This window comes from Protopterus annectens, chromosome 2.part1 (genome assembly GCF_019279795.1).
Source record: "Protopterus annectens isolate FY-2018-M chromosome 2.part1, PAN1.0, whole genome shotgun sequence".
Classification (NCBI taxonomy): domain Eukaryota; kingdom Metazoa; phylum Chordata; order Ceratodontiformes; family Protopteridae; genus Protopterus; species Protopterus annectens.
The window spans coordinates 652,289,255-652,307,798 of NC_056729.1; the positions used below are offsets into that span (position 1 = coordinate 652,289,255).

The 18,544-nt window shown below is 43.9% G+C and overlaps 1 protein-coding gene across 4 annotated transcripts in view; it reads left to right on the forward strand.

Annotated features, from left to right (window-relative positions):
- NCOA1 (nuclear receptor coactivator 1) overlaps positions 1 to 18,544 on the forward strand; it is a 1,171,950-nt gene that overhangs the window by 1,116,379 nt on the left and 37,027 nt on the right. For 3 of the 4 annotated variants that reach the window (XM_044062389.1, XM_044062386.1, XM_044062388.1), the window contains exons 18-19: positions 3,073 to 3,265; positions 9,147 to 9,242. In XM_044062389.1, coding sequence (XP_043918324.1) covers positions 3,073 to 3,265; positions 9,147 to 9,242 — 289 coding nt within the window. The remainder of the gene's footprint in view (positions 1 to 3,072; positions 3,266 to 9,146; positions 9,243 to 18,544) is intronic. The other variant, XM_044062390.1, reaches the window with a different exon arrangement.

The following is an 18,544-nucleotide window of genomic DNA, read 5'->3' on the forward strand; positions in this document are numbered from 1 at the left end:
AGAATACCAGGTTTTGTGTTGGCAAGTATTTTCTGAAGGATATAAAGTCGGAAACTCAAATTTGTATCATTATTTAGTTTGCTTCATTCCTCAATGATTTTCCAAAAAAACTTAAATTTTATCAGGAACAGAACAAACATTTGAGGGAAAAAATCTGGACATTCAGCGAAAATCTGGACACTTGAGAGGTATGGTCTAGGTGAGAGACTGATAAGTCTATCAAAAAAGTGACAAATATTTAAAAGCAGATTAATGGGTTTGTATGGAAGAGACAGCTAATGACAGGTGCAAGAATTTGTTGTGATGCAAGATGAAGATAAAGTTATTAGTGTAGAATTAACAGCTTTCATTTTGCATAAGGAGAATAAGAAATTAATGGCTGTAAGATGTAGTTTATAGGGTGCTGTTAGTTATAAAGATGGTCTGAAACAGTCTAGAATATATGTAGATAGATACTGATTTTCCCTGAGAATACACTGCATTATTGGTACAAAGATAGAAGTTGTTATAGATTGTGGTCAGTGTACAAGTAAAGGTACTGTAATTTGCAAATGGCACTTATGAAGAATGTTGTAAATAGGTATAAATAAGTTTTTTCATATGGCAGCAATAAAATTTATATATAAAGAAGGTAAATAAGAAATTTGTTAAATGGGCAACACAGTTTAAGGTCTTTCTTTCACTCCACCATCATCATGTTAGAAGCTCACCACAGTTGCCCCAGGCTATGGGTTGGGGCCCAGCTGCTTCATCCCAGAGTGTAGAGAAGGTGGCCCTGGGAAATTAGAAACCCACACACACACACACACACAAGTAAAACAAGCAGAGACCACTCACTTTGTAGACTGGCTGTTAATCCTTGGGATATGGCAAGAAGGCTGTGCTATCTGTGTTATCTACATGCCTAGCTTACAGAATTCAGTGACAGACTACTTGAGCTGGATGTTTTACAGAAGGACTTACCTAAAAAGTCACAGAAAGGCAAGGCATACTAAACACAAACTTCTTTTCAACTCCAGAAAACCTCCATGTAAGGAGCTTTTGTTCACCGATCACTTGTCCTAGCCACCAAGCTCTTCTATACACTTTCTCTTATGTTGCAATATTCCCAAAGTTTGTGTTAAAGGCACGAAAGGCAGTTTCACTCATACAGCACCAAACTGGCCATGTCAGATGCAGTTTTACTAACTGGTGTGGAATGTTGCAGGGTAATTCTACCAGTTCAGTGCATTTAATAACCCAGCAAGAAGGGATTGAAGTTCACCCCAGCCTCAAGGTACTCGAGCTTAAGGCGTGTAAGATTTTAGGTCAGTACCTCAGTTTCTTATTGTCTCCAAGTGGTTTATATGCTGGAAGATGCTAGAAGGCACAGCACCTGGAAATTCCATTTATTTCATTTGTCTTTTGTTGACCAGGTTGGGGGGCTAGGCTAGAGGTTTTTGCGTGGAAGATCCAAGGTGATATTTATACTGAGTGGAGAAAATTTGGCCAAAGTGCCATATACTTTATAAGTGCTGTGGGATCTTTTACATTCACCTGAGCTACTCCCACTTCAGGCAAATAGGTCCTCGGTTTCACATTTATTTGAAGTATCTCACACTTAAAAAATATACTCTTCCCAATACTACACTGCAGTGTATGTAGTGAAAAAAATGAACCCAATCACCAAGGGTGGTAATAGAACCCACAGTGAAAGAGATTTTCAGTGTGATGTGTCAGGAACTGTCTATCAGCTTCCATACCTTTCAGAGCTCTTCAAACAAGACCTTGCTTACTCCCCTGTAAGGTGCACCTCAAACCAGTTTCAGCTTTGAATTTCCTGTGTTCACGGAGTCTAATGTGAAACTCTTCTTAAAGGGCGATTTATACATAAGACTTCTCAGGATACCCGTCCACCACCTTGAGACTTGAACTTCATAACTGAGAAATGTACTGCACTCTTCCTTATTTTGGGCCTGTAAGCTGTGCTGCCGTCAAGTTTTTGCCTTGGAAGATGCTTTTTTTAGTGGTCATCACCTCAGCCAGACAGATTCACATCTACAGGCCTCAAAGGTTTAAGGAGCCTTACATAATTTACCACACCCTCATTCATATTATAGGTGGTCTTTGAACTTCCTTGGAATAGTCAATGTGACTCCTTATTTTTAATACCAGGCCACAGAATAAAGGGGAATGGATCCTGTATATTGTAGATGTACACAAACAGCCCATATGTACTGCAGAACCAGACACGAGAGAGTCTGACAAGCTATTTATCTTGGCGTGAAATACATAGGTAGACTGGCTTTCAGCATATTGCGTCACTTTCTTTTATAACTCTCTTTGCAAAGCTTTTACTGAACTTGTCAGGATGTACTTCTCAAGATCAGCTAGCACCACTGTAGACTTTTTCATAAATGTCTTTGCCCACTGCTTAGTGATTTTTCATTTATCTTTGTATATACTGTAGCAGTGGTCCTTTTGGTGAACAGTAGTCTACATGGGTGAGGTATTCACTATAACCCTAGGTAATCAGGTAATCAAATCGTTGCTGTAGTAGTAGCTTTCACCTACTTGTGCCCCTCTGTCCTGTTTTTGACAAAGGAATACCTGTTTTACTCATGTTGTAGTTGAATTCTCTTGTGCTTCCTACAGTTAGTTACAGCACTGCAGGTTTGTGGTTCTTCTTATCTCCACAACTCCACAGCAGAGGGTGTTTGTGTGTGTTGGGGGAGGTATTGTTTTTAAATTTCCCTCCACCTCTGTAGGCATTCTGGACATCCCACTTTGCTAGATGGGTACACTTGCTGGTGACCCTCTGCTCCAATAAATAACTAAAGCTGTCACTGGTTATGTTCTGCTTTACAGCCAGCTTTCTTGGTGGAGAATGAGAGAACGTCTCACCCCAGGAGAGCTTCAGCTGCACTAGATGCCTGACTGAAAGCCTGTAGTTAGATCCGTTTCATCTGTGGGTGTACTGCTACAAGTCATACTTTCATAATGTTGAGGAATATTAGAGGCTATAGTATTGGTTCTCAGTTTGTTGTAGTTTGAACTAATTAACGTATATGTGTCTCTTTTTTTTTTCCCCAGCAGTGTGTTTGGCCAGACTGCGCAAAACCAGGCCCCACCTCCACAACAAAGCATGTACAATAACATGAGTTTCACTGTGTCCATGGCAGGGGGTGGCAACACCAATGTAGTTGGAAGTATGAATCACTTAGCAGGTCAGATGCAGATGGGCTCTGTACAGCTGCCAAATGTGAACTCATTATGCTCTGATCCGGTACGTGACGTGGCTTTCTCTTATTTTCTAAATGTTAACTTTGTTAAATCCTTAATTCTAATAATCTTGCAATACAGCAAATCTTAGTAGACTAATGTTATATGAATAAGTGAATATTGTCAGTATCTCACAAATGCACTGATGTGAATGAAGGTATTTGGTGTACAGTGTGTATCTAGCAAAAGATTGCAGTGCTCTTCCATGAGTGAGGCTGGCGTTATAATCATCCAGCCCTGAGTAATGGTTTGGTGTGGGGAGCTGTGTACAGTTCTCAGTGTTTTAATTTGATAGTAGTACATATGCAGTTTATTTTTCTGTTTACTCATCTTATTTACTGATTATGTGTATTGTCAAGTACAGCCCAAGCTATTACAATTCCATATCTTATAACTTGTAAATTTCAGGGTTCTTACGAGTTATTTTTGAATTTGTACTCTGAAACCATGTTCTTTAAATGACCACCAGATGTCCACATTTATTGTGTTCTCTTAGCACAGATCAAATTTTCTGATCTTGATGCCCTTTTTCATCCATTCCTGAACTGATGTGTTCAGATCCAAGACTTTGATCTGACTGTGCCACTTCTACCAGAGCAGTGGATCCAAGATTACTCAAGCTCCTCCCTTTATCTATAATGCCCTACCAGCCTAACATACTTCAGATCTCATTTGCTGCCATTAGTTTCAGATGCAGATCCCTTTTTTCTCAAATGTTTCTTTGGAGTTTTCCACTTTGTTCAGTTTCTGTTGATTCATGAGTTAGCCTACAATTTTATTTTTGCATTTTACAGTTTCTTTTCCTCCCCCTCATAATCTGTAAGCTAAACATAGCTATTTTTTTACCTTCTTTGAGCGACTGGTTTTCTGAACCCTTGCCAGTGCCATTCTTGACATCTCCTCTTACTCTGTGGAGTATTTTTTCTACCATTGTTAGTGGTTTTCTCTCCTTTTTCTATCTTAAAAAATAATAATACAATCCTTTCTATAGTTGTGTAAAAATGTTTGTCTTCATAGTTTATTAATGCACTATTTTTTGCTTATAGTGACATAGGGCTTTTGCATGGCTGACAAGCCTACAGGATTCAAAGAATGCATTACCTGTGGGCACAAGTTTCCCATTTCCAATGCTCACAGGGAATGCATGTATTGCCTAGGTCCTGCTCACCTCAAAGTGGACTGTTCAATTTACCCTGGTTTCAATTCCCGAGCTTTAACGGATGACAGAAACAAGTTAGTGTTAAAAGGTTATCTTCCATGTACCTCTAGTTCCTCAGTCGCTGGGGCTCAAACCCTTAAGAAAAAGCCTGACAAAAACAAATCTGACCCTGTCAAAAGAAAAGGAGTCTTGTAAGAGGTCTCATGATCATTCTTTGGGTTCAGCATCAGCTCCTTCAACGGAGCCTCCCACAAAGGTACATAAAAAGTCGAATTCGACTGTTTTGAAGTCCAGGTCTCCACAGATCTGTCACTTGCCATGTCTCTTGGATCCACTTTTATCTAGGCTCCCTTCTCCTTTTCTGGAGGGATCTCATCGAAGACACTCCAGACACCATCCACCACATCCTGTCTTAGATCTTCCAGAAGCCGCTCAGATCCCAACTGGATAGGATGATGAGGAAGTTCCTCAGAATACAGATTCAGATGGGGATTCTTCCGGCTCCGACTCCCACTGGGTCCGCGAACTGTCATTTGTTCACCTTCCCCTTGGTATCACCTTCTGTAGTCCAACCCACTGTTTCGCAATCCTTTGATCTGAAATCTCTGGGAGTGTCTTTATTGGATCTGAAGAGTCTCTGTTCAACTCCGATGGTCCCCCTGAGCTGACCAGCACCAAGGTTGTCAGAGCTAGATCCAGGAAGGGTTGAAGTTGACTCTGAAGCAATGTCTTCCCCTTGGGGCCTCAGCGCTGCATAGCTTGGGTCTGACTCCCTCCTGGAATGGAGTGCTGGTGGGATTAGAGGAGCTGACCGTCTGAGATATTCCAGCTCCAGTGCCATCGACTTCTGTGTTCCACATTTCTGCCTTTGAGATTGTGGAGAGGGTTTTCTCCTTGGCTAGAGAAGAGACCTCCCTGCCCCCTTCAAATCAGACAACCCTATCTCATCCGTTTTTTTTTTTGGTCTGAGCCTAGTCCATTCCTTCCAGTGGGAGAGTCAGCCCATATAGTCTCCAGCCAGTCCAGCAAGACATCATCATCTGTTCTGATACTTCCCCAGAACAACACACTAAAGAAGTCCCTCAATAGAGAGCATGTAAGAGGAGGCAGTTAGATTCCCCCGGTAATCTCTCACAGAGGACACCGATTTTGATGAGGGGGAGGGGTTTCCCCGATCAACACCTGAAGACATCTCCTTTGGCAGCATCCTAGAACTCCTTAAAATGAAAAGGTGACTGGTCCTCTGACACCATCTTCCAGGGGGAATTGGTGTTTCTAGAGGCTTTTGGTTCTGGCCCATCTACTTCTTGGATGACCCCCCACCCCTCGCCAGTGAGCTCAATGACCTTGTCTGTCAGCAGTAGTGGAAGGAGCCGGTCACTGTTGAGCCAATACTGAAAAGGCTGGACAAAATTTTAGCTTCCCCTAAAGATCACACACACTGGAGCAAGGGAGTCCCAGTTAATGCCATGGTTGTGGCTGCAGTCACAGAGAAAGAACTGGCAGAGCAGAGTTCTTCTGTCCATCCCCCTAAGAGTGGGTCCAGGGCTTTGGATAGGTTTGGAAATTTGTGTGTATGCTTCAGAAACCTTTGCCCCTCAGGTCATCGAATTACTTGTTATATTTTATGAGGCTATACAGAGATCTGACCAAGGGGCTTGTGAGATCTCTTTTGGTTCCATATTGCTCAAGGATAGAAACAGAATTTCCTCGCAATTGGCCACCCTTCAGTCCATCACGAATGTATCCATGAGGTTGCTCCCCCATGCTGTGGAGGTACCTCATGGGCTGCGGGTTTGGGCGTGACCATCAGGAGACATACTTGGATGCACTTACGTGATTTTTTGGAGCCCTTTAAGTTTAGTTCATCAATGTGCCCTTTGACAGAGCTTCTCTGTTCAGCCCCAAGATTAAGAACATGCTGTCCAGGTGTGAACAAGAGGGAAAGACCCTGTCTGCCGTAGGAGTATGTTTTTCAACCCCTCGAAGATCTTTCCGTAGGAACTAGTGAGAAGGTATAAAAATGTGGTTTAAGAAATCCCAGGGTCCCTTTTCATATCCATGCGGACATGGTTCCCACAGGTGCAAAGGGGGAACTAGAATAGAAGACACCACCCTCACAGCATAGGTGGCCTGCAGAACCAGGGCTGCAAGCATTCCTTCCCAGATAAGATCAGCGCTGTTGAAAGTAGGCGCCCAACTGTTCCCCTCTGGAGGCAGTCTGGAACATTTGTCTCTGCACCAGTGAGCCTGGCTATCTATTTCAAAAGATGTGTAGGTGCAAAGAATCATATCCAGAGGTTATACAGTACGATTTTCCCTAGCTCCTCCTCCCACTATTGTGAGTGAAATCTCCAGTGTTCTACCCAGTCAGAGGGGAAGCATCATCTATAGAAATAAAAAAGCTGCTAGAAAAAAAGTCATCCAAAAGGTCCCCCTTGACCAGAGATGTTCCAGAATTTACTCAAGATTCTTCTTAGTGCCAAAAAAAAAGGCAGGGGACTTGAGACCTGTTCTGGATCTCAACAAGTTAAATCTGTACAGTTTTCAAAGTTTCAGATGGTCACTGTTCTGTACATTTTGCCTCTGCTGTGAAAGGATGATTGGATGTGCTTGATAGTGCATGTCCTGAAGGTCTAGCACATCTAAATGAACAGGTACTTCAGAAGTTACCTGCACTTTCATGTGGGAGCCAGTCATTACCAGTTCATAGCTTTGCTGTTTGGCCTCACCACAGTCCCTAGGGTGTTCACCAAATGTATGGCGGTGGTAGAAGCTCACTTGAGACTGCTGGGATTCTGGGTGCCTTCATACCTAGCCAACTAGCTCTTAACTGCCCAACCAGGCATCGACTTCTGCAGGCAAGGGACTACTTGCTCCAGCTGTGTTTTCATCTGGAAATCACAGTCAAGTACAACAAAACTCAGCTCAAACCTACACAGAGTCTGGAGTTCATAGTTGCTCATCTGGTTACAATTAATCTGATAGCCTGTCTTCCCTCTACTCAAATAAATACACTGAGTTCCCAAGTCAAGAAAGTGATTCAAAGTTCTTCTCTTCCAGATTGATTAATATTACAAGCTCTGGGATCTGTAGCAGGAAGTATCACCCTTGTTCCTCTGGCCAGGTTCCACATTAGAATACTTTAATGGACTTTGTCGACTCAATGATCCATTCTTCAGCATCCAATATCCACTCCAGTCAAGGTCATACAAGCATGCAAAATATATCTTCTTTCATGGATTTATTCAAACCAACTCTGCAAAGGCCATCCATTTATTCCCGTGCCCAAAGCCACAGTGACCATGGATGCTTCCCAGTTTGGAGGGAGCAGTACTTGGGAAGGACAGTCCAAGGCATGTGGTCTCCCTAAGGGGCCAAGACGCATGTCATTGTCCTGAAGATGACAGCAGTCCTTCTAGCATTTCAGGCCTTTCAAGACGTTCTCCCATCTGGGACAGTTGCCATACATACAGACAGACAATATGTCACTTGTCTGGTACATCAACAAATGGGGCGGACCTGGATTTGTTTTCAGGCCCTTAGCAAAGGTCTGGATCCTTTTTCAGCACCTGTGCCATTTTTAGCTTCATTTTTTAATGAAGGAGCTAGCTTCTCAACTATTAAATTCAGTTGAGTGCCATTTCCAAATTCAACCTGGGCGAAAATAACTCTACCTTGGCCTCTACTAAACTTTACAAGGTCTTATGTAAGATAGCTTTTTTTTTTTGCTTAGACCAGCATTAGAAGATCCTACTTCTCCTTGGGATTTAGCTGTTATGTTTCAGGCTTAACATAATCTTCTTTTGAACCTTCAAACAAAGCAGAACTAAAATTTTTGACTTGGAAAACCATTTTTCTGGTCGCTATTAAGTCAGCTAGATAAGTGCTCCAGGCAGCCTACTCTAATTTCCAGGGTTCTATTTCTGAGCCGATTTGCTATCCTGTGAGTTACATCGTGATTAACATTAACTTTGATAGCTTTTTGACAATACCAGACTGTAAAAACAAAATGAAAACTCCAGCAAAGCTAGAACTTCCACTGAGTGACCTCCCAAACCTCTTGTATCAGAGGCATATGGGATATATGCAAATGATCCTTATGAACATCAGGTGTTTCAGCTAATTGGTGTGGAATGGTTGTGAACCCCTTCAGATTTTCCCCTCATTCATTGCTTTAGTAACTTTTTCAAAGAAGTCAGACAGGGTAAGTAGGCAAGATCTCCCCTTAACAAATCCAAACTGGCATGGATTGAGTTTGTAGGTTACCAATGTCTTTGTTATTAATTCCATAATAATCCTTTCCATAGCCTTACAGATGAGGTTAGTCAGACTTGTGGATCTTTAATTTCCCGTGTCCATTGATGCCCCACCATTTTGCAAATGAGTTTCAGTTGAATGGGTCTTCTTTATAATAGGATTCTATGCTTCTGTCTTCAGGAGCTGACACAGATGCCAGCTGATTAAGCACACAGTATGTCAGTGGACTGGAAAAAATACTTTGAATTTGGCAGTGAGCAATACCGTAAAACAGGTATTGTCTCCAGACTTTGATTATGCAGGTATTGTTGGGCTTGTTAGACTGAATAAAATATAAAAATAGAACAAATTAAGTTCTTCAGACAAATTCCATTTATGAATGACACTTTTAAAACTGATAGTAGCTAATTTTGATGGATCCGTTTGCATCAAACTGAACATTTCCTTTTCTCCTCTTATTTACCAGGTTGGTGATCCAACATTGGGTCCTTCAGGCCTCTTCTGCAACCAGCTTTCCACTGCAGATCTTTTGAAGCCTGACACAGAAGGGGGAGGCAGCCAGGTCAGTATTAAGCCATAAATCAGTTACTTATTTCTGTATGCAGCAGTAATAGCCAGTGAGTTTTGAGGTCAAAAACTGCTATCATGAGTAAAGGAGCAGAACAAGTTACAGCCAGTTAAAAATGTCATGTGTGACTGTGGCTATTAAACTGCTGAGTTTAGTGATCGGCATAAAGGTAGAAGGCTAAGGGTGCATTTCAAGCCAGTATAAAGATACTGCAATATCCTGGTTGTGTAAAACCAAACCGATGAGCTTCTCTGTAGATTGATCAAGAAGACATATCTGTATTTTAGTGTGATGTTTGGGCCAGATGTGTATAGCAGAACAAAACTATGTTGATTCCTGGTTTCGTGGACAGCCAAAGCCTGAAGAGTATGAATGCTAAGTTCCACACTGAAAAACTAGTAAATAAAAAGGCAAACTGTCAGCCAGAGCAGTATTCCAACTCGTTTTATTAAAACTCCAACTCTGATAAAAATCCACAGTGTTCCAATAAATAGTTCAGATAAAACTCCATGATATTCCACTTCAATGTTAAGTTCAGATGTCTGGGGGCTAAACACCTCCAAGACTCCTGCAGTATTTGCCACTCTTTTTCATCTAGGGTTCTCTTAGAGAGAAGGAGAAAACTCATAGCTAGGGGGTTGCTGCAGCATACTTTTTCTGAGGTGTTGGGTAGCCAGGAAGGTGCCAGCACTTCTTCTAAATCTTCAAAATCTTCTGATTCTAAACCAACCAAGAAGGCAAAGAGATCAGATGGTAGAGGGTCATCGGTTCCACAGTCCTCGGAACCGAGTGTCCCTTTGGTTGGGAGCCAGCTCCCAGTCTTGGAGCCGATCTCTGAGGTTCCCTCTTCTCCTCTGCTCCAGTCAGCACCTTCGGTGCATTCCTCGAAGTCTTCGGTCAGCCTCTCTGATATGGACATGGATTGGCTAGTGCAGAAGCTTCTGTGGGCACCAGGACTTGCTAAATTGTTGGCCCCGACCACTTCGGAGCCAAAGACCATTGAACTGGACTTGACTACTCCTCCTCCGAGCTGCACTGGACTCTTGGAGCCCGAACCGATGCTTGTCGAACCTATGGAACCGAGACCCGCACTGGTGTTATCGGTTCCATCTACTTGGTCGTCCTCAGCGCCGACCGAGGACGCTAGGAGCCGACACTCTCCTGTCGGGTCCGGAGAGGATAGTCGGACCGATTTGTCGGTGCCGACTCTTCCTCTCGGGGCTTCGGCTCAGATGAGCTCGGCTCCTACCTCGGGCTCGGAGCCCATGGTTTTGGTGCGGAATGATCGGACAGTTCCTCCGGATCCATCTACCCCTTCTCGTCGGACCCATGGTGCTTTCGATGCCATGAGGAGAGTCCTGTCTCCTAAGACATCATCGGCACCAATTCGGGCTTCCTTCTCCCCTCAAGCCCCTGCGTCCGCTTCTACATCTACTGGTCCCCCTAAGCATAGAGACCCCGAGCCTCAAGTGGCCCCACAGGGCGTCCCCTGCTCTTCAGAGACCTCCCCAGATCTCCCCACTGAGGAGGTACCCAGGAAGAGACTGTGCAAGAGGAGGCACTTAGACTCCCCACAAGAGTCTTTGACATCCGACATTGACTTGGATGAGTCAGAAGGGTCCCCTCGATCCCCCTCTGAGAATATCTCCTTTGCGGAGGTATTAGAGATCCTTAGGCAGAGGGGCGATTGGCAGTCCAAAACCCCTACTGAGGACGAGTCTATGCTGTTGAAGGCTTTTGGGTCTCAACCTTCCACGTCTTGGGTGTCTCCGCCTTACGATGAGCTCATAGAGCTGATCTCTCGTAAGGCATGGGAGTCACCGGAGGCCATGGAACCTGTCCCTCGGAAGCCGAATAAGTTCATCTCTGCCCCAGTGGACAAAGCCTTTTTGACCAAAGGAGTACCTGTTGATGCCATGGTGGTAGCTGTAACCACCAAAAAGGAAGTGTCTGAAACATCCGCATCTCTCCATCCTCCTAACAGAGATTCTAGGATCATGGATAGATATGGGAAACGCATGTTTAGTTCAGCGACTTTTTCTCTGCGATCGCTGAACTATTTAACCCATTTTATGAGACTGCAGAGAGATCTCCTAAAAGAGCTAGGAGATACTCTCCAGGGTACAGTAGCTGCAGGGGTTGCCGACAAAGTCAACACACAGCTCGCTACCCTAAACTCTGTTGTAAACTCGGCCATGTGCCTCATATCTTATGCAGCTGATGGTTCGAGTAGAGCCACTAGTTCAGGCATTGCTCTGCGGAGACAAGCCTGAATGCGTCTCTGTTCCTTTGCGAAACCCTTTAAGCCTTCCTTTATCAACACCCCATTTGATGGCTCATCACTGTTTGGGCCTAAATAAAGGAAACTTTTAACCAGGTGTGAGCAGGAAGGCAAGACCCTATCTGCCGTTGGAGTCCATTTTTCTACCCCTACTCGGCCCTACCCCAAGGGCCCTAGGGGAGGGAAAATGTGGTTCCGAAAAGCACAGGGTGCCTTTCAGGACACACGTGGAGAAACCCCCTCTAGAGGCAGAGGAGGGGGTTATAACGGAAGACACCGCCCGCGCGGCAGAGGGGGTCCGCAGCAACAGGGTGCCAGAGGCCAGTTCTCTGGACAGTCCTACCAGCGCTCCTGAAAGGGGACCCGGCTCTTCGGCTCTGGAGGCAGTCGGGGGTTGCTTGTCTTTGTACCCAGAAGCCTGGCTAAACATAACATCAGATACATGGGTACAAAGCATCACTTCCAGAGGATATTTCATACCGTTCTCTTCCCCACCTACTCCTGTAAACAGAATCCCAGATGTACCACCCAATCTCAGGGATTAAGCAATAGTAGAGGTCCAAAAATTGCTAGAAAAAGATTAATCCAACCAGTCCCAGCAGACCAAGTTGGATTCGGAACTTACTCAAGATTCTTTTTGGTACCAAAGAAAACGGGACTGGAGACCTATCTTGGACCTCAGCAGACTCAACTAATTTGTAAAGAAAGAGAAGTTCCGAATGGTCATGCTTCAGTCCATTCTTCCCTTCCTAGGGAAAGGCAATTGGATGTGCTCCATAGATCTCAAGGATGCGTACTATCACATAAAGATGAACAGACACTCCAGGGGTCACCTGCATTTCCGGCTGGGAGCCAATCATTACCAATTTTGAGCACTGCCCTTTGGCTCACTACAGCACCCAGGGTGTTCACCAAATGCATGGCAGTGGTCACGGCTCACCTGAGGCATCTAGGATTCCAGGTGTTTCCATATCTAGACGATTGGCTCCTCACTGCTACCACCAGGCATCAGTTGACTCAGGCAACACAATATACTCTGACACTCTGCCATCAATTAGGCATTGTAATCAACTTCAAAAAGTCTGCCTTATTGCCATCGCAACATACCGTTTTTATAGGAGCAGAGTTAGATACCTCAACCACCACTTTACGTCTTCCAATCAAAAGAGTCTCATTTCACCAACACGTCATCTCACTGGTGTCAAAGAACAAAGCAACAGCAGCAGAGGTCTTGAAGGTACTAGGGTTGATGGTGGCAGCAATCCTGGCTGTCCCACTCACAAGGATGTATATGCAAATCCTTCAATGGCTCCTCTTCGCTCAGTGATTCTACCAAAAGCTACCGATGCACTGCATGATTCTCATCACAGATTCTTGCAAGAGAGACCTTCAGTGGTGGTTGACGTCTCTTCATGTTACAATCGGAAGACCCTTTGCCCCCCCCCCCCAGTAGCCACTGTGACCACGGACGCTTCCCTGATAGGGTGGGGAGGGGCATTTTCAGGTAAAGACTGCCAAAGGCACATGGACAGGTCGAGTCACATCTGCATATAAATGTTCTGGAGTTGAGAGCGGTATTTCTGGTGTTACAGTACTTTCAGGACTCTCTTCCTCTAGGGACAATTGCAATTCAGACGGGCAACATGTCAGTGGTCTGGTACTTGAACAAGCAAGGCGGAACCAAGTCTTACCCCCTTTGTCGAGAAACACTCAGGGTATGGCAATGGGCTGTGTTGTCCCATTTTCTGATAGCAACGCACATCCCGAGGAAATCCAATGTGATAGCGGACAAGCTAAGCAGGGCAATACTGTTGCCTCACAAGTGGTCTCTCAACCAACGAGTTGCGGATCTGATTTTCCGCAAATAGGGCCTGCCTTGCTGCGACCTTTTTGCCAGTCACATCAATACCAAATGCAGAAGCTACTTTGCCCTAATACCACCTCCGGGACATACCCCGAGAGATGCACTCATACACGATTGGCCTCTGGGTCTCCTATATGCATTCCCACCTATTCCATTGATACCCAAGGTTTTACAGAAAGCAAAGTTGCTGGGAAGGACAGTTATCCTCATAGCTCCCTACTGGCCTCGACAGATTTGGTTCCCCTTCCTTCATTATCTACTGGAGGATCCATGGATCCTGGACCCAGTTCCGGACCTTCTGACACACCCGTCAGAGGACCTCCATTCTTCACTGCAGTCCCTAAAACTGACTGCTTGGCTAATCCACTTCCCTTAATTGCCAGGCTTCATTCGCTCTCAGATGATACAAGACAAATCCTTTTGTCTTTTCATAAGCCATCCACCGGGAAGCTGTACCGCATTGTGGAACAGGTTCTCAATTTGGGCCAATATACAGAAAATCGACCCTTTCTGAGCTCCTCTGTCATCCATTTTAGAATCTTTGACAGATTTTTAAAGAAGCAGCAGCAGCTGCCACAGTTAGTCCAGTTAGCCGCCATATCAAATATCCACCTTGGATTCGATGGGTTGAATGTTATGAGCCATAAGTTATCTAAGGCTTTTCTTAAAGGTGCCTTTCACATGAGACCTGTCAAAATTCCTTAGTCTCCCTGGAATTTGAATTTTATGCTGTCTCAGATTATTCTCCCCCCTTTCGAACCAGCATCTTCTTGTGATTTCAAATATTTGTCCTGGAAGACTATATTTCTGGTAGCCATTACTTCTGCCCGCAGAATGTCAGAACTTCAAGCATTATCTGTTAGGCCTCCTTACATGATTTTCCATGCTGATAGAGTATCTCTCAGAACAAACCCCTCCTTTGTGCCTAAAGTCTGTTCTGAATCCAATATCAATCAGGTCATTGAGCTGCCAGTCTTTTTTTCCCAACCACTCTAAGAAATTGGAATACATGCTGCACAAACTTGATGTACACAGCTCAGATTTTATCTTGACAGAACTAAGGATATTAGAAAATCAGATCAACTTTTTGTATCCTTTTCGGAAGCCAGAAAAGGTAATTCAGTGGCTAAAACAACTTTATCTAAATGGTTATCGGATTGTATATCCTTTTTTATGCGAATACTAGCATGGCATTGACACACAAACCTAAGGCTCATTCTACCAGAGCCATTTCTACGTCTTCTACCTTTCAAGCTAAATTGCCCCTTGACAATATTTGTGCTGCAGCCACTTGGTCTAAGCCTCATACCTTTATCACACATTACAAAGTAGATAAGGCTTCCAGGGACAGGTCTTCCTTTGGTTCCACGGTACTGAAAAACGTACTTCCATGAGCCAGTCAAGATTGAGGGTGCTAGGGACGCTACCCATCAGTGAGAATAAACGGCGAGATTTAACAACTTCACATAAAGAAGTTATGTACTTACCAAAACGTTCCATGTGAGTTGTTTATCTTGCCTTTATTCTCACGTCCCTCCCTCCTTCCCCCTCCTGGCTGACAGTTGACTTAGAGGCTAGTACCATACTGGTTATTCAGTTTTTCTTCATCCCCTTCGAGAAGTGCTTCCTTGTAGAAATAAATAAAAGGGTATATATACTTGCAGCAAACAAGATCTGAGGTAATTCCAGCAGTGCATTGTGGGATAAGGGGCTTGGTCTCGAGCTACTGGCAAACCTTGAGCTTTGCTATCTGCCTTGTCGGAGCTGAGGATCGGCTCCAAACCCATCACTGAGAATAAAGGCGAGATAAACAACTCACATGAACGTTATGGTAAGTACATAACTTCTTTTTAATGTCCTAAGGGATCTTGGCAGTGTTGATACTAGTTCAGAAAGCCTTTTGTCTGACGCATCTAATTTCCAAGGACACCTAGGTCCAGAGAAGTCTTAATTCCCCTCTATTTATTCATATCGTATCAGACTCACTAGTAAACATAATGCCCTTTATGGCATGTATTTCTCTAAACATGTTACTTAAGTTGAGAGATGTCAGAGGTTCTTAACTAAAAAGATCCATTGCCTCAAAAATATTAGCTATCAGGGCAGACTGGCAGTTCCCTGTTTGTTCTCAGTTGTTACAGACTTTTCCATGGGGATCAGTGTTCAGCCTTTCGAACCATGAAAAACCTAATCCTCTGACCTTCTGCTCCTTCACATTACAGATGGTTCCTCAAATGCGTAGTTAAACAATCTAACTTTTTAAGTAACAGATAAAGAAAACATTGATATGGTATTCATTTTCCAACGTATCCCCCCACCTCTGAATCAGTCTTTCACTATATGTCAAGCAGAGCAACACTTTTGACACCTTCAAGGTTAACCTAGATAACCGAATGGGCATACTGAAATTGTCCCCTGGTCTATCTTGTATTACCCTATTCGAGACCTCAGGGAACTCTTGAATATAGGTTGTTGGCTAGGCTTGTAATGGCAGGAGACTGGTTTCATAGTACTTGCCTATGAACCTATTGTAATTTCAGTAAATCAAGCTGACCACAGACCAATGGGTGAGAGAGCTCATAAACATACAGTATAAAATCCATTTCAGGTCCATTCCCTGCCTTCATGGAACTCTTTCATTCCACGACTTCACATAATCATTTTAAAAGAAATGCTCACCCCTGCTGCAGTGCAGAGTCCTATCAGATCGAGGATAAGATTTCTGCTTTTATTCATTTTCAGAAAGATGTACCCTGGGTGCCCATTTTAGTCCCTTTCAAGTTGAACATGTTTCTGGTGGCAAATTCTAATTGTTTACTCTTCAGTTCCTGCTCCAACTTTTCAATAGGTCCCCCTTCTTGGCCACACTGAAGTGAGAGATGTTTAGAGATTGGGATTTGGCTTAATGGTTAAAGTGTTAACCTTATAGACATATAAGGGTGCAGGGTTTGATTCTGAAATGGTATAATTGCTTAGGCTCAAGATAGCCCACAAGGGCAGTTAGGCTCATATTAAGCTATGAACCTACAGGTAAATCCTCATCTTCAAGAAGAGCAAAAATGTTGTCTGCTTTGTAGAAGTGATAGAACACTTCTAGTTCACCTCATTGCTCTTTGGGTTATCCACTGTGCCTGTGGTATCCACAAAATGGTGTAGCTCCATTCTTTGCTCACTTGAGTACATGACATTCATGTTATGTATGGCAGTAGCTGCCTTAATTCAAGTGAAGTTGAAGGAAATGTTGCACAAGGCATTGAACTAAGCTAGTCTGTTATCTCGCCAAAGGAGGGATATCACTGAGATGTCCTGATTGAAATCAGTGTTGCAGTATTCCTGACATAGGTACTAGACATCTGGCCGAAGGAGGGATATCACTGAGATGTCCTGATTGAAATCAGTGTTGCAGTATTCCTGACATAGGTACTAGACATCTGGCCGAGGTACTTAATATTTGAAACTGATGGACTGATGATGAAATTTCTAGAACTGTATAACAAAAAGGACATTTATCTGTGAAACGATTATTTGTTTTCTGGTAGTAACATAAATGTTAAAAAAAAAAAAAAAGTTAGTTTGCAGTTTAGAACTGAACTGCAAGGTGATGAAAAATGCATGCAGGGTTTGTGTGTGAAACTGTTAATATTATGAAAGTTAGAGATGAGAGATGCTGGAGGGCAGAGGTTGGAAGCTGTTTTGAAATGTGGAAAAAACAGGATGAAGCATTTGCCAAGTTTTTAATGTGCCTGTTTGCAGAGGGACATTAATAATATGCTGGCCAACCTAAATCATGTTTCTTTTGTGGGGACTTTCCTCATTTAATGATTGTGACAAGGTACAGTGTAACCATTGTTGGGAGAAAGGGCATACAGCACGGTGTGCACCTGAATGCAGATTGTGTAAGGAAAAAAATGTTTTTACATAAACCTAGGAAAAAATATTTAATTGGGGGGGATGACAATTTAAAAATAGTTCCCCTAAACTTAAAAAGACGAAAAAGCAACAACTTTGGAATACTTTCAGTAAATGTTAATAGTATTGTTAATTCTGTAATAAGTATAGGGATACTGGAATTTTGTGCTAAACGTGAATGATGATGTCCTTCAAGGATGCATCTGCAGTCCTAACAAATGGGTTGTCCTGCCTCAGGCAGCCCTTCGGTCGGCCGGATTCCAAAGTCTGGGTCTGGCCTCGGCTGATGTCGCACTTCACCCGACGTCATAGCTGCTGTCAATTGGGTATAAAGGCATCAGCCGACGCCATTTTCCTCTGTCTTTCTTGCCACGTGGCGCCCGAAGCAGAAGCTGTTCGCAAGTGCCGGTCGGTCAGAACCAGAGATTGCTACTACCGAAGACTTCTAAAAAGCTAAGTACCCCGTTGGGGACTCTTTCTTGCCTCAGCCGATGTCAGAAAAAGTGAATAACTGTGTAACTTGTGGGAAACAAATACCTCATAAAGATTTCCACTCTTATTGCCTACCTTGTTTAGGCCCAGACCACGACGTAGCAGCTTGTCTAGCCTGTGCTTCCTTCAACCGACGGACACTTAGACGTCGGTCGGAGTTTGCAGAGGAGTTTTTCGGCTCCGCTTTTGCTTACAACATGCCGTCAGAGACTCCGACTTCACAATTAGCTAAAAAGCATAAGGAAAAGGACCGACACTCGCGGTCCGCAGTTTCGGTCGAAACCGCAGTTAAGCCAACCGCGAGTGTCTCGGTTTCGGCTGAAACCGAGTCCACGGTTCTTCCTTCGGCCGAAAGCATACCTCCTACAGCCGAGGCCTCATCCAGCATGGCTGCATCTGCTACTGAAATTCCACCTGCTCTTACAGGTTCTCAGGATTTATCAGATACTATTCCTTTAGATATATCTACTCCTGCACGTGGAGCTGCTAGGCCTCCTGCATCCATGTCAATTAAGGCTTTTTCCAGGGCTAAAGCAGCTAAATCTTCAAAGACCGTGCCTGCTAAAACCCCCTCTCACAGGCCTAGCTCTAGTACTCAAATGCTTAGTCTAGCAGAGGATCTCATTTCTTTGATCAGGGGATCCCAGTCTCACCCTGACAGGGCCTCTCACCCCCCTCCAGAGAAGAGGCCTAGAGCAGAGCCCCCTGAGCCAGTTTCTACAGATTACTCCTCTGATGATTCAGAAAATA